A 16,661-nucleotide genomic window follows, 5' to 3' on the forward strand; every position below is an offset into this window, starting at 1 on the left:
TCAAAATAATGGGTCAATATATATCAGACATGAAAGTGACATGCAGAAGTCAGGCACCCTTGACAGCATTTCTGTAGGAAAAACTAGTATGTGATGATATAAGTAAAGACCATGCCACAATGACTATTCAGAAGCTGCACAGCCAGATTTAAAAATTATATTTATTTTGAATATTTGACATTGCAAACATTTATTCTGAATGCCATTTAGTTTGAAGGCTTGACTTGGACTTCCATCTTCTCTTAATGTTGTCTTTGTTTGTTCTTATTGAAATATACATTTCAAAGCTGAGGGAGGAAAAGACCTTGCCAAATTTTTGCCAAAATTTGCTGCAGTTTATATTGATGGGTCTCAGTGACTTATAAATTCAGATAAAATATTCTACTGCTCTACTTTTATTCAATGGTATATTTAGTATTTTTCTCATAGCAAACGTATTTTTACTAAGCTGTTGAAGACTAATAATAATATAAGTAACAAACAAAAATAATAGCGTCACAGGTATTTTAGTCCTAACATAACTTGTTCCTGGGAAAAAAGCAAAAAGACCTGCTTCACAGTATGTAATACTGGGCATTTCTTTTGCTGCTCTTTGTTATCTAATAGTGGCACTGCACCATACATACTCTAGCTATAACTTGCCTTCTCCATCCTGAAACACCTTTTACTAAAGACAACATTCAATATGTATTTAAACCTATATATGTAAGTCAATTTACACCAATAATTTAGAACTGAGTGCTGAAACATGCAAAGGAATTTTGCTAGGCATTGAGGATAGTCCTAATTGAAGCATTATGGCCCATTTTTGCCAAGCTTTATATACTCTGGGCACCTGCAGGGAGGTACAACATGCTGCATTTGGAGGTGAGCGTCCAAGGAGCAGGGGCGTACAGGGATGGAGGCCCTGGTTCTGGCTGAACAATGATTTAAAACAGCAGAAAACAGGTATTTGCTGGAGCACGTTGGTGGGAAGAAGGCATTGACGGAGAAAACTTGGTGTGGGTCTCAAAGCTTGTGCCACCCTGTCGCTCCCAAATCCCAGCCGTGGTCCTGCACGGATGTGCACCTCAGGCACCAGTGGGCAGGAGCCTTCTCATCCTTCCCTACAAACTGTGACCAAAAAAGCCTTTATTTCAGGTATTCAGAAATGCGTTACGTATTCTATACATATTATATACATATAATAATACACGAACATGCATATGATATGCTTAGATACTGACTCCATACATCTGGATTTATACGCACAGTGCATTTAAACAATGCGTACGCTGCACGCAGTGGCTACGCCCGCCCGCACCCCAGGGGTGTGTGTGGCAGTGAGTGCGTGTGGGGCGTGTATGCGTGTGGGGCGATTGAAGGGGTTGTGGGTGGGATGGGGCAGGGGCGGCCCGCGCCCCCCCCGCGGAGCCGCCACCGGCTCCCTGACGGGCGGCTACGAGGAGAGGCCGCCGGGCCCGCCTCTGCCGCCGTGCCCCTCAAGGCCGCTCCCCGACGCCGCCGCTGGCGGCTGCACCGTGAGGCGGCGGCCCGGTAGCGGAGCGCCGCCCCCTCGCCTCCCCCGAGGGAGGTCAGGGCGGCGGTAGCGGAAGCTTCTCCCTCCCGGCGCCGCGTCCCGGAACCAGCCCCGCCGCTGCCGCCTCCTGTCCTGTGCCGGGCCCGCCGGCTGCCGCCCCCGCCGGCAGCATGACAGCGCCCGCCGCCGCCTCCCGCAGGTGACACCCCGCGGGCCCTTCCGCCTCTGCCGCCTCCTATATGGGCCACCTGCTCTCCAAGGAGGCAAGCAGCCTGAGCCGGGACCGCGACCGCCGCTGCCGCCGGGGGAGGAAGGTGCCGCCGCGCAGCCGGAGCTGCTTCCTGCGCGGGCCCTGCATGCTCTGCTTCATCGTGCACAGCGCCAGCCCGCCCGCCCCGGACCAGCCCCTGCCCGCCGGGGACCCCCTGCTGCCACCGCCGCCCTACGCGACCCTCGCCAGCGCGGAGCAGCGCGCCGCCCGCCGCCTCCTCCGCCTGCCGCCCGCCGCCTGGGAGCCGCGGGGCCGCTGCCAGCGCCTCCTCCTCTCGGGCCTGCTGCCCTCGCCGGTGCGGGGCCTCCTGGGGCCGGTGAGGCCGCCCGGAGAGGTCGCCTCCGAGATGGTGTGTAAGCGCAAGGGGGCCGGCCTGCCCGCCTGCCCGCCCTGCAAGCAACCGCGCTGCGCGGCCGCTGCTGCGGCGGAGCCCGAGGCCGCCGCCTGCCAGTGCCCCGGGGAGGCGCAGCTCTGCGCCCTGCCCGCCGCCGACAGCTGCGCGGCGGGCGGTGGGGGAGCGCCGGCCCGAGGGGCCGCCGGGGACAGCGGCGGCGGGGGGCAGCCCACCTCGCCGCCTCCTCCCGCGCCGGAGGAGGAAGGGGAGAAAGAGAAGGAGAAAGGTGGCGAGGAGCCGCTGGAGCACCCCGGAGACTGCTGCCGAGAGCCGCTGCCGCCGCCAGCCCCGGACATTAACCAGCTGCCGCCCTCCATCCTCCTCAAGGTGGGTCGGGACGGGAGGGCGGGCTGGCCTACTCCCTCCCCGAGGGGAGGAGCGGAGGGACGCGGAGGCCCAGGGCTTGGCCTGCCCGCGGGGTGTCGGTGTCCCTGGGCGGGCTCGGTGGCTTCTGGGGCCCGGCAGCCGCCACCTGTGGCGGCTGCCGGGACTGAGGGGAGGGAGCAAGTTGTTAACTGGAGGTGAGGACAAGGCCATACTGCTGGAGAAGCTGCCCCGTTCTTCAGCCTGGAGAAGGGAAGGCTCCGGGGAGACCTTGTAGCAGCCTTCCAGTACCTAAAGGTATTACAAGGAAAGATGGGGAGGGACTTTTACAAGGGCATGTAGTGGTAGGACGGGGGGTAATGGCTTCAAGCTGGAAGAGGGTGGATTTAGGCTAGATATCAGGAAGAAATTTTTCACTCTCAGGGTGGTGAGGCACTGGAACAGGTTGCCCAGAGAAGCTGTGGATGCCCCATCCCTGGAAGCGTTCAAGGCCAGGCTGGATGGGGCTTTGAGCAGCCTGGTCTAGTGGGAGGTGTCCCTGCCCGTGGCAGGGGGGTTGGAACTAGATGATCTTTACAGTCACTTCCAACGCAAACCATACTATAATTCTATGACATATTTTTTGACTCGTACCTGTTAACTTTGTAACATGTCCTTCACAGATAGCTTATTTATATCGCTGATGGAGTACTCAGCAAGGGGGATAATCACTGTATTTAGTGCTTCTGTGTAGGTCAGAACTACATAGATAAGTTTTCAGTGTTGACTGGGGGGAAAAAGGTTGTATTACTGTGTATTTTGAGTCAATGTTGGGTTTACCGGTTTCACAGTCAGCCTGAGTATTTGTAGCCCTCTTGAATTGCATGCTTTCATAACCTCTTACCCTGTACCTTCAAAGAACAGTCTCGCTTTTTTTCCTGTCCCTTTTGCTTTCTTTTGGTTCCTTTAATACTACTTTTTGTTGAGAACTACTTTTCAAGCTACTCTGTTGATCTAGTCAGTATGCTGCCTTTCTGCAGCTAAGCCTTAGGTAAAAGGATGAGTCTGGCTGTAGCTGAAGCCTGTGATGTTTTCCACAGTTTGATGCAAGTACATCTTTAAATTTTGGGGAACAGAGTTTCAGTATTACGGCAGCTTGCTCTGGGGTAAGATGGCTAAACTTAAAGCAGGGCATGATAATGGCGGAGACTCTTCTTGTTCTTTGCACACTGCAGCTTCTAGAACCCCAGTGTAGAAACTACTTCCTTTACTCTTTTGTTAACAAACAATCTACTTACCTGTCTGTCTTGCAGATAAAATGAATTCTGTGGCATTTTCAGTTTGTTTGTTTTGGTGTTTGTTGTTGTTTGGTTTTGGGTTTTTTTTAGGTACATGTGAATGTGTTAGTAAGGGTACATCATATTTTATAGATGCACTATCCAAATTCCTTTTTGGCAAATATTTAAAACTCTTCTATTATTCTTTCAAACTATTCTTTGAACATAACTTTTTCTTTGATATTCAGTTGTTTTAGGATTTCAAACCGGACTGACTTGATTAGTGTGGCTTATACACTTTTTCTGATCAATGGTATGAGTATTTTCTGTGGTTACTTTAGTACTCAGTTTCACTTTTTCAAAAATAATAACCTGTAACTGTCATAATTCGTTTAATAGTGAAGGTATGTCATGCCCATCTCACTATGGACTAGTTTAAATATTTTTCCCATGTGGTTTTCTGTTTTATATTGACACAGTACCTCATTTGTATGTGTAATTTCAAGGGTTTTCTTTGACATATTCCTCACCTCCTGCAATGATTTTGTCTCTTCAGTCTCCCTGTAGTCCAGCAGCTTCTGCAATGTTTTTGAAAAAGGCTGCACTTAATTCCAGCAGCTGGAAGCAACCTACTCACCTGTTGGGGGGGTGGGAGTGTTGTGTGTGTGGTTTTTTGTTTTTTTTTTTTTAAATTATGTCACACACACACACCCCCCCATTGTTGCCCCCTCCCCCATTTGCCCTTCAGTCCTTAGCTAGACTTGTGGGTTGGGTTGGTTGTTTTGTGGTTTGGGTTTGGCTTTTTTTGGCTGCTTCCAAAACATCCTATTCTGTTATGGGATGTATAATTTCAGATTTCTGATCAGGTGTCTTGTTAACTGTATTATGCGGGTGCCTAAAGGCCTTCATGTGCTAGGTTTTGATACAGATAGACTATCCCAAATAGAATCCTTTCTCCAAAGGTGCCATTTTACTATGAGAGGGTGGGAGACAAATATACCCAAAGTCTTTACTAAACTTTTCACAGTAGGCAGTGGAGACACAAACCTTCATACAGGGACAAGAGATTCCACCTTCAGAAGTCTTGGGAGGAAGGTCCTGGGTTTTTGTATGTGTTCCTTCCCTTAATTCCCATCTCTGCGACCTCCTGACAGCACAGGAGTGGCTATCACACGTGTCTTTATGTGGGCTGGAGAGAAGCCCAAAGAAACATTTTAGGATTTCCTAAGTAACAGCTGGCTGCTTAGAGGTGGCACCGTGGCCTGTCAGGTACTGTTCTGTTGTTAAGCAGTTGTTAAGTCTCCCCTAAGTGAAGGATACGGTGCTGGACGGAAGGGTTTGTCAGACTGAACTTGGCCTGCAGGTCGTCGCATGGGTGCTACTGAATCGGGAAGTTTGTAGTGCATTGTGCCCGTTGATCCTGTTCCCCTGGCTGGGAAGAGGCCTTTTCCTCAGCATGGGGGGCCAAAAGCACAGATCAAACACGCTTACAGATTGCTTTGCTTTTCATTTGGTCACTGAAACATATATCAAAAAAAGTGTTATACAGTGGGCAAAATTTCATCTGTAAGCTTTGTAGATGAGGGTGATTACCTTTGACTAAAGGGTAGTTTAAATCCATAATCTTTAAAATCTGAGGGGAGCTAAGGAGTTACAAATCAGTTGATTTAACTGTAACCTAGAGGGATATGTGAATGAAAGAAAATAAGGGAGCTATTTGTAAGTGTGCAATGCAGAAGATTACAAAATCTTGTGCTATATATCACTAAGTTTTCAAAACTTTGTGCTGTATATCACAAGTGTGGACCTGCTGCGATTTCACTGCTGTTTATTTCTGGAAAGCAGAAATTAATCTTCCTGTTGTAGTACTTGCCTTTTTGCAGTGCTGCTGTTGAATAAAAAAGTTAACTGGTGTAAAATGGTCTGCAGACTGAGTGAATTTGGTAATGCTGATTCAAACACTTCGGATTTTCTTTTGAGCTGTATTAATAGGAATTGTGCATGTAGAACAAGGTACAGAAGTTCTCTGCTGTGCTTGGTGCTTTTAAATCCTCTGGTAGAGTACTGCATTAGATTGTGGGCACAGGGGTCTCCTTAAAAAATCCACAGACAAATTGGAGAGGCATCAAAGGAGAACTAGAGGTCGTGGAAACATGGCCTGTGATGGTAGTTGGAAGATTCTGTTCAAACCGAATGACACTTCTGTTCAGAGGGAAGACTGAGATGCCTCATAATCTCTTATTATGAGAGAATAGATAAAAAGTCCGACTGCGTTCCTGTCCTTTGTCAAATAAAAAGAAATCATAAGCTTAATTTGATGTGAGGGAAATTTAGGTGAGATACTTGGAAAACAACACTGTGAGAAGATTTATGTCTTGACAGAAGTGGTTTCCTGTTTCTGAGTTTATATGAGGAGTTGAGATTTTTATGTATTAATTCCTTTTTTTTTTTTTTTAACAGCAAGGAGGATGCCCTTATCAGGGATGTTCTAGGCTTACTTGAACTTGCTTCAAAACAGAGAAGGGTCTAGAATAGATGACCTTTTCAATGTCATCTTTCTTGGTTTTGCTGCTTTTATTTTTATAAAGCATGGACACATGCTGCTCTGCAGCAGAGACCTTGCGAGTTTTAGCTTAGAGCTAATGCACTATGAACAGACAATAAGTGTGTGTATGTATTTCATTTAACTTAAAGTTTTCATAAATGTATTATTATTTGAGTCACTACTAGCTCCTTTTCTTGCATATTTACTCAACATTTTTTACTTATTTTTCTCATTCTTCCCTTGCTGTAATAACTTGCATGTTTGCTTTTGTTGCTGTAATAACTTACATGTTTGCTTTTGATAATACTGATATTAAATGCAGTGCTGGCATTGCTAGCAGCACTGCATGTAAGATTATTTGAGTGATATGAAGTGGGTTTGATAGACAAGAGCTAGACCTTTAGTTTTGTCTTCTGACTTCTGAATGCTGGCATTTATTTTTAATAAACTTGCACCTGAAAAGACTGGATATACTTGTTACAGTTGCACTGTGATTTTATTTTTTTATTTTTTTTTTAATTTTTTCTGGCCTAGTCAGGAGGCAGAGGCATCAAAATACATCATTTGGATGTATTCATCCACAATTTCATGGAGTCACTATTGTAATACCAGCTTTTTTTTCCTTCTTAAGCTGGCGTTCCTATCAGTTCAGTCATGTAGAGTTTGCGTTGAGCCTTACTTTCAGCTCTAGCACTGAGAAAAATGGAAGGGGTTTTGAAACTTTGTGGCTGATGCAGGGAGGTAGATGTTCTTTTATTTCAATCTTAATTGTTCTGCTGAACTCCTTTTTCTCTAGCAATGGACAACACAGCAAGATCGCATTTCCCCCCCCCCCCTTTTTTCTTTTTTTTTTTTCTTTTTTCCCCATGAAGCTTACTGTCACCCTGTGATTGCAGCAGGGAAATGAACCACCTTTAACTTCACTGTGCTGGTGCTGGGCTTCTGGAAGTGCAGCTGAAGGGTACACTTATAAAGGAAAGGTGCGCCAGTAGACTAGTAACAAAAGCAAAGGTAGTGTATGGACATTACTTCAATGATGAAGTTCTGAAAGATGTCCTGATACATTTTGTGATTTGTTGCATAATTATAAAAATAAATAAGTATTTTGCTTTCTACAGGGGTGTGTGTAAGGGTGACTTTTGTGTAAGCATGTATGTTTTCACATTACAGAACGAGAGTTATGTGATGGAGGAGACAAATATCTTGGAATTAAATTTTTGCTTTTTCCTGAAGGCAGATACCTTGACACTCATCTCACATGGCTGACAAAATTTTCTCCTATTGTTGTTTAGGTGTTGCTTGGCTTGCTTTACATCCCCGAAACTATGTACTATTGCATGGAGAAAACTAATGGATTGCAAGATGTGTAGTGTTTGAATGCAAAGTAAATTAAATATAGGTCTTGCTTTCATTTCCTATTCATTTATTGGGTGGCTGTTTTTGTTCAGGGTGCCTGGACTGTGTTTGGTCTTTCACAAATTTTTTGTATTTCGGTGTCTTCGCTTTTAAACTGTTGTGATTCAGAAGCAACACGGGTGTCTTTTAGTGAGGACAGATGGACAGTGGAGGACATGTTCTTTTGCTGTTAAGGCTATGAACTTTTTGGTTTCAAAACAAATCTAGTTGATGCAATGTAATGAAAACAGTATCATAGATATCTATTATTCTTGGATACGGAAGATTTTTATTGAGAAAACTTGATTTGCAAAAATCTTTACCCTTCTAGTTAGATTGAAAGATCTTTCAAATGAGAAAAATGGACAGAACTAGGAGATGTGTGGATTCACCTTTTACAGTCTGTCTTCTGCCATGAGGCCTATGGTCTATCTTTTGTTCATGTTCTTAAAGTTCATGTTCAGAAACACACTCATCGTTCTTAAAGTTAGTATCTTTAAAGAATGGTAGTAGGAATCAACTGATTTTTCTTGCCTCTGTTCCTAAGGCAAAAGCTTCTTAAGTCTTTGCAATCAATAGTTTTAACGACTTGACTGCGGTTTTTAAAAGTCTTTTATTTTTGAATAAGAATTGTCTTTTGATAAGTTAAAATTCTTTCTTGAACTATGCTTATGTTTATTTCATATTTAGTTTGTATGATGTGAATTCTTGATTTTTGGTTGACTTGATGCTGAGGATATTGTGTCAGCAAACACATGCACAATTTTCTAGTGTTACACTTTTTCATAGTAACATTCATAGGTGTGATTAACTTTTCATTGTTTCCTTTGATTACAAGTGCAGTTAGATATCTCCTCCACTTGATTGAACTCTGTTTGAGAAACTTGATTTATGGCCAAAGTTATCAAATACTTACAGATAAACTTAATTTAATGCATGAATTTATGGTATTTAAATCTTATCTTTAATCTTTTAAGAGAAAATATTTATAGGCTATTTGGATGGGGTTTTGAGGCGGGTTTTTTCTTTCTTTCCCCTGTTCCTGCTGAAATGCTAACTTTGAACTTTTGTACTAAAAAGTAGTCCTTTTTTGATATATAGCTTGAAATACCTAGCATACATTTAATGGAGAAACAGTGGGGAATTGTTAAGGGTGTAATGTCTGAAGCCTGTCACATAGGGACTTGATGGTGAAGGAGACAATTACATATAAGAACTTTTATTTCTAGCTTTTCTGGTTCGACCCTTCAATAATATTTGTAACTTGTTTCTTTTGAGAGTGATGAAGGATATTTCAGTCTCGCTGGTGCTTGGGAAGGGGGATTAGACAGGGAGTTGAGGAGGGGAACAGTAAGTATCGGGCATGTAGGTGTACATGCCTGAGTACAATTTTCAGGAATTAAATGCGTTAACTAGTGCACCCACTGCCCTCAGAAAGTTATCTATTGTAAGCAGGAGTTAAATGAACAAGCTTGGGGGTAGGAATGATTTTGGCTTTCAGCTGTATTTATACAGCCTTCGGAATTAAAAAGTAAGTTAAAACTCAGGATGATTAAGCTGCCATGTTATCAGTACATATCTAGAGAATGAAACTGGTGAAAGGATGGTGAGGGTCATCAGAATGAGTTGTAGAATTGTATCCATTAGTGTGGTATTTTAACTAGCAGGTAAGATAATCCCTTAATATAAGGACGATGTGCCACCAAACTGGAATATGTATAGGCATTGCTACTAAATTCCATTTAGTGTAATTCAGTACATCTTCTTTTAACAACTGCAAGCTCTGAAGAGAAACTGAAGTTTTACACGTCCTGGTTTTGTCTGGGATAATTTTCTTCCTAGTAGCTGGTATAGTGCTGTGTTTTGGATTTAGGATGAGAATAATGTTGATATCACACTGATGTTTTATTTGTTGCCGAGCGGTGCTTATACTAAGTCAAACACTTTTCTGTGTCTCACACCACCCTGCCAGCGAGCAGGCTGGGGATTCAGAAGAAGCTGGGAGGGGACACAGGACAGTTGACCCAAACTGCCAAAGGGATATTCCATACCATGTGACATCATGCTCAGCATATAAAGCTGGGGGAAGTTGGCTGGAGGGTGGGGGCCAGCTGCTGCTCGGGGACTGGCTGGGCATTGGTCGGTGGGTGGTGAGCAATTGCATTGTGCATCACTTGTTTTGTATATTATTTTTTCATTATTATTATTCCTTTTCTGCCCTATTAACTGTTTTTAACTCAACCCATGAGTTTTACGTTTTTTCTGATTCTCTCCCTCATTCCACTGTGGGGGGAAAGTGAACAAACAGCTCTGTGGTGTTTAGCTGCCTGCTGACTTGAACCACAGCAACATGGCATCATTCAGAATCCTTTTATACTTGGAACTTTTATAGCTATTGCAGACAACAAAACCAGCAAGGCCTTCTCTTTGAACCCGTACTGCTTGTGTAGCTTCTGTGTCTGCTCCTGGAACTTCAGAAATTACTTTGTCAGCAGCTACTTTTCCCCTGGTGGGAAGTGCTTAAGTAGGATACGTGATACACTCTGGTTATTGTTTCTCTAAGAAGTCCGTTTGCAACACCTGTACACTCCCTGCTTGTCTCTGCAGCTAGAGTTAAGTACAGCATGGACGAAAACATGACCACAAGTGCTTTCAGGCATTTCTTCCAGAATAATATTATCTGTGCAGAAATACTGTTTGTGTCCAGTTCTGAATCAAACTTGCATATTTTTTTATTTTTTTTTTTATTTTGGCATTGCTGCTGTTGCAGTAATCCATGTATGTATGTAATGTAGTAGCAGTAGGTGGTCTGTGATTTGTGAGGGCTTTCAGCTTTTGGTAGAATGGTAGTTGGAACAAGAATTATTTAAGGGCTTTCATATTCACAGTGGCAGCTGGATTAGCAACAGTCTTTCCTAATTCTATGTTTGCTATGTTCTTATTTTAAGAACTGCAAGCTCTTGTTTCTCAAAGTGAAGGTGATATTTACACAAATAGGCAAACTTATTTCCCACTCTAGCAAAGATTAAAGTATTTTATAATGCCAGCCTTGGAATCCCTTCTTAGTATTAATTAGAGTCAGCCTGATACCTGTCTAAATATAATACGGATCATATTGTCTTGTTCACTTCTGATGTTTTTGTAGCTTATAAAAGATTCAGTCTTCTGTTTCATATTGTTCATGCTTTTAGTAACTTAGAATTTCTGAGAATCATCAGACTGTCATCTTTTTCTAATGCTTAGAATTACACTTTTGCAGTAGGCGTGTCAGATGCCAAATTACCACTTAGTATTTAGTGCGTTTTCCCTGGTTGACTGGGGGTGATGGTATTTTTTGGGTGCTGATCACAGCCACCTCCTTGCTCTGTGCATGGATTCACCAGTTCAGACAAAGAACTGCAGGGTGGAAGCCAGCATTGATTGTCTGCCTGTGTTCAACCGATTCCCTAATAAGAAACATCTATTGACTCCCGTAATGGTCAAGCAAAGGCCTGTGGGGAAAAACAGGATTCATGCACAATCCTTCAGCACTGTGAGGAGTGTTACGTAAAAGGTTGTGAGTTTCTCATAGCTAGAAGATGGGAGTGATAAATCTTGCAAGCATTTACAGAAGGGAGTGAATTTGACTTTTTTATTTGTAAATTATTACTTCCCCCCACCCCCTTTATATTTTGCAGATCTTTTAGGAGAATCAACCAACTCCCCTTTGCCAAGGGGGCTTAGAGGGTTATACACATTTAAAACCACTAAGCTAAACCATCCCCTAGAACAAGGGACAGTAATGGTTTTACTGTTGACAGTTGATTGTCTAGTCTGTTTGAAAGACCACCCAATGATGGAAATTCTGTAAGTTACCAGGTATTATATTCCAATCCTTCAATGTCCTTAGTTTAGAAGCCTAACAAGTTTTGAGACTAATTGTCCAGCCCACCACAAAGAAGATGAAAGTGGTGTTCTCACTAGTTTTTTTACCCCCTTTGCTGTACCTTTTCCTTGGTTACACAGTCCTAGTCTTTTCTTTGAATGTTTTCTAGACCTCAGTGCCGCCTTATGGACAGTCTTCAGTATTTTCAGATTTTCTTGAGCATATTGCCTGAGATCGGCTGTAGTGCTTCTACTTAGTACTTGATGTCCTCATCAGCTGAATGGGAGAACTGTTTCACATTTTACAGTCTGTACTCCTGTGCAGGTATCTTAATCCTGTGATTGCCTTTTTACATTATAGGATGATGTGTAGATTGAAGTTCATTTGTGGTTACAGGGTACCTTCATATGTAACTCTTGACAGACCTTCTTTTTATATTTATTAATAAAAAACAGCACTTCTGAGGAAGGGCTGAATATAATAGACATAACAGCAATTTATAAGCCTGCCATAAAGTTGGAGTTTATTCTTTTGTTTCAGGCTGCTATGTTGCTCAAAACCTTGGGGTATAAAATACTAATTCAGTGCTTAGTTTCCTTGTGTGACACTGATTTGCTCTACCATCTCATGCCCCCTTCCCACAAGACTGATGTCCTGGTTCTGGTGGGGATAGGGTTAGTTTTCACAAGATGGGATACAGCCCCACCTACATACCCCCAAACCAGCCAAATGGATATTCCTTACCATGTGAGCCATGCTCAGTATATAGCTGGGGAGCTGGCTGGGGGAAAGGGCAGAAAGAGTGCATCAGAGTGCAAGCCACCATTTGCTTTCACTTGGAGGGGTGTCCAGTACACCTGGAATTGACTGCCCCAAGCTGGGGTGAAAACACAGCCCTAACATTTGCCATGGAGTGATCCAGACTGCACTGGAACAGGGTGAAGCTCTAGAACACCTGCAGTACGTTGGTAACATCATTGTGTGGGGCAACACAGCAGAAGAAGTTTTTGAGAAAGGGAATAAAATAGTTCGAATCCTTCTGAAAGCTGGTTTTGCTGTAAAATGAACTAAGGTCAAGGGGCTTGCACAGGGGATCCAGTTTTTAGGAATATAATGGCAAGATGGATGTTGTCAGATCACAATGGATGTGATCAACAAAATAGCAGCTATGTCTCCACCAACTAGTAAAAAGGAAACAAAAGCTTTCTTGTTAAAAATGTTGTGTGAGCAGATGCAGGCAGGACGCAGGAACAACCACAAAACCGTGGGTGAAAGGCAAAGAACAAGTTTAATCTTGATACCTCACGGAGCAGGGAATCTCTGAAGCAACACCTGGGTAGAGTCACACAAGCAGGGAATGTGGACACTGCGGAGTGAGAGAGAGTCCTTGTTAGCAAGAGTCCTTGGCAGTGAGAGAGTCCTTGTTATCAAGAGCGCGCACCATCTCCCTGTTCTTGCTGGTATTTAAAGGGTTCAAACAGGCATAGTTTTCCCACTGTGCTTTGATCTTCTTCAACAACAGTCCAGGATTCTCAAGCAGCTAGATAAGGTCTCCCTGAGTGCATCACAGACTTACGTTATCTAAGTGCAAGTGTTTTACTTGCAAGCACCCAAGACTGAAAAACGATTAGTGTGATATGTGTTTCCCAGAACCCCGGGTGTGAATCACTTGAGTGTATTTACAATTCTCCTTGCCGATCTTGCGATCATCCGTTGCTTTCCCACAAATGTGCTGTACACTGCAGCTGGGGAGAACGGTCCTACCTGAAGCCTCTGGCAGAAAGCACCAGGGGAGACCTGAGGTCAAACCCTAGGGTTTTGGAGTTCGAGATACAGAGGATCCAAAGCCTGCTATACTCCAACAGAAAAAGAAATATTGGCAGCATATGAAATGGTTTGAGCTGCTTCAGATGTGGTTGGTACGGAAGCACAGGTCCTCTTAGCACCTTGACTGCCGGTGCTGGGCTGGATGTTCAAAGAAAGGGTCCCCACCACATATCATGCAACTGAAGCTATGTGGAGTAAGATTGCACTGATCACACAGCAAACTTGAATGAGAAACCCCAGTTACGCAGGAATCTTGGGAGTGATCATGGACTGGCCAGAAGGCAAAGATTTTGGAATATCACCAGAGGAGGAGGTGACATGTGCAGAAGAGGCTCCACTGTATAATAAACTTCCAGAAAATGAGAAGAAATATGCTGTTTACTGATGGATCCTGCTGGATTGTGGGAAAGCAATGAAGATGGATGGCCGCTGTGGGAAAGCAATGAAGATGGAAGATCGATGACGAGCTGCAGAACCCAGTGAAGGACAAGGTGAATTGAGCCAGTTTGTAGAGGTGAAAGCCATCCAGCTGGCTTTAGGTATTGCCAAATGAGAAAAATGGCCAGTACTTTGTCTCTATACTGACTCATGGATGGTGGCAAATGCTCTGTGGAGGTGGTTACAGCAGTGGAAGCAGAGCAACTGGCAACACAGAGGCGAATCCATCTGGGCTGCCTGACTGTGCCAAGATATTGCTGCACCGATAGAGAATCTTGTTGTGAAAGTACATCACGTAGATGCCCATGTACCCAAGAGTCAGGCCACTGAGGGACATCAAAACAACCAGCAGGTGGATTGGGCTGCTAAGATTGAAGTGGCTCAGGTGGTTTTGGACTGGAAACATAAGGGTGAATTATTCATAGCTCGAAGGGCTCATAACATCTCAGGCCATCAAGGAGGAGATGCAACATGCAGATGGGCTTGTGACCAAAGGGGTGGACTTGATGATGGACACTATTGCACAGCTTATCCATAGTGTGAGACATGCGCTGCAATCAAGCAAGCCAAGCGGTTACAGCCTCTTTGGTATGGAGAACGATAGCTGAAATATAAATACGGGGAGGCCTGGCAGATTGATGATATCACACTGCTACAAACCTGTCAAGACAAGCACTGTGTGTTCACAATGGTGGAAGCAACCACTGGATGGCTGAAACATGCCCTGTACCCCATGCCACTGCCCAGAACAGTATCCTGGGCCTTGAAAAGCAAGTCTTATGGTGACATGGCACCCCAGAGAGAATTGAATCAGACAACGGGACTCATTTCTTCATAGACACCAGACACCTGGTCCAAAGAGCATGGCATTGAGTGGGTATGTTCCATCCCCTATGATGCACCAACCTCTGGGAAGATAAAATGATACAATGGACTGTTAAAAACTACACTGGGAGCAATGGGTGCTGGGACGTTAAAACACTGGAATACACACTTAGCAAACGCTACCTGGTTAGCTGATGCCAGGGGATCTACCAATCGAGCTGGCCCTGCCCGATCAAAACTTCCACATACTGTAAAAGGGGATAAAGTCCCCATAGTCCACATGAAGAATATGTTAGGGAAGACAGTCTGGGTTAGTCCCACCTCAGGCAAAGGCAAACCCATCTATGGGATTGCTTTCACTCGAGGGTGATGTGGCTGGATGGGAAGTCCAATGTGTACCTCATGGGGATCTGATTTTGGGTGAGAATAGCCAGTTAATCAAATTGTATGATGTTAATTGCTAAATAACCCTGCTATTGTATGTCATTATTACTGTAATTACTAGATACCGTACCAATGGTACAACAGTAAGAATCACCCACACTAATGACCGGTGGACTTTGGTGAAACTGAGTGAAGTACAGTGGTGGTGGGATCAGAACTGACCTCAGCAACTGGCACCCAGCAACATGCTTGAGACTGACATCTTCAACCCACAGACCATGGGCATGGGCTGCACTGGATACACCAGCTGCGGGCTCCAGATACAGCATGCAGCATTCCAGCACCACATGTCATGCCTGGCCTGAGAGACTGTTCTAACAGATGGAGCCTGAGGTCATGGATTAAATGAACACAACAGACAGTTTAGAAGGATGGCCCATAAACTAAGGGAATGGTATCTCTGTGTGTATATATATATATAGATGTATCAAAGACAGGAAAAAGTGGTCATAATTAATTGGAAAGTGTAAGCATAACACAATAGTGTAGGATATGGGGTGGATAATGTCCTGGTTCTGGTGGGGATAGGGTTAATTTTCACAAGGAGCTGGAATGGGACACAGCTGGGTTGGCTGACCCAAACTAGCCAAATGGGTAGCCTTGCTGAATATATAGCTGGGGAGCTAGGCAGGGGAGGGGACAGAAATTGCCACTTGGGAGCAGGCTGGACTTCGGGTTCCAGTTGGTGAGCAATGTGTTGTGTATATTCCTCTACCAGTATTATTATTGTTGTTTTCCTCTTTCCTTTGTTGTTTTCTTAAACTGCCTTTATCTCAACCCCTGAGTTCTGCCTTTTTCTTCCAATTCCTCCCCCTATCCTGCCACTGGAGGGGGAGTGAGTGAAAAGAGTGCTTGGTTCTTTGTTGCTAGCTGGAGCTCAACCGTGACAACCTTTATAACTCTTCTTTTAAATTCAGTTAAGAAATGGAAGGAAAGGTTTTTCAATCTGAGTCAGAATGGGAATGAAAGCACCTTTTAAATGTCTTGCAAATAACATTGAGCTATTACTTGTATTTGTAATTCTTTATGTATGTCATCTCAGAAGCACATTTGAAATTTGGTCTAAGAAATGAGTGCTTAAGTAGGATATGTTCTGTTGTTGGTTGTGCTAATGTCACTTACTAATATTGTCAGCTGTTGTGGGATGTAGGTTTTTTTTTTTTATTGTCTTCGACTCATCAGTTTGGGGGCAAGTTCTAGAACTGTGTGTTGCAGTGCATGCTAACACTTCTCTGTCTTTTACAAGGCAAGTTAGTAATACAATATTTCTTTCTCTAAAAATGATTCTGACAAATAATATTTTTTTTTCCCTTTCTTTACAGATATTTTCCAATTTATCCCTGAATGAGCGTTGCCTTTCAGCATCATTAGTCTGTAAATACTGGCGTGACCTCTGTTTAGATTTTCAGTTTTGGAAGCAGCTGGATCTCAGTAGTCGTCAACAGGTATGAAGGTATCATTGTGGAAAAATTATGTTTTGGCGACTTAGAATTTGTTCACAGAATTTTTACTCTTGAACAAAGGTAAACAAACCCATAAAATGGTGATATCTGTGCTT

At 43.8% G+C, this 16,661-nt stretch overlaps 1 protein-coding gene across 6 annotated transcripts in view; it reads left to right on the forward strand.

Moving 5' to 3' along the window:
* Positions 1-1,526: 1,526 nt before the first annotated feature.
* The window catches only part of FBXL17 (F-box and leucine rich repeat protein 17), a 284,000-nt gene continuing 268,865 nt past the window's right edge, over positions 1,527-16,661 (forward strand). For 5 of the 6 annotated variants that reach the window (XM_054185937.1, XM_054185942.1, XM_054185941.1 and 2 more), the window contains exons 1-2: positions 1,528-2,511; positions 16,426-16,548. In XM_054185937.1, the coding sequence (XP_054041912.1) occupies positions 1,759-2,511; positions 16,426-16,548 (876 nt within the window). In that variant the 5' untranslated portion in view covers positions 1,528-1,758. Of the gene's footprint in view, positions 2,512-16,425; positions 16,549-16,661 lie in introns of all 6 variants that reach the window. The other variant, XM_054185938.1, reaches the window with a different exon arrangement.

The sequence above is a fragment of the Rissa tridactyla genome, chromosome Z (assembly GCF_028500815.1).
Source record: "Rissa tridactyla isolate bRisTri1 chromosome Z, bRisTri1.patW.cur.20221130, whole genome shotgun sequence".
Taxonomy (NCBI): Eukaryota; Metazoa; Chordata; class Aves; order Charadriiformes; family Laridae; genus Rissa; species Rissa tridactyla.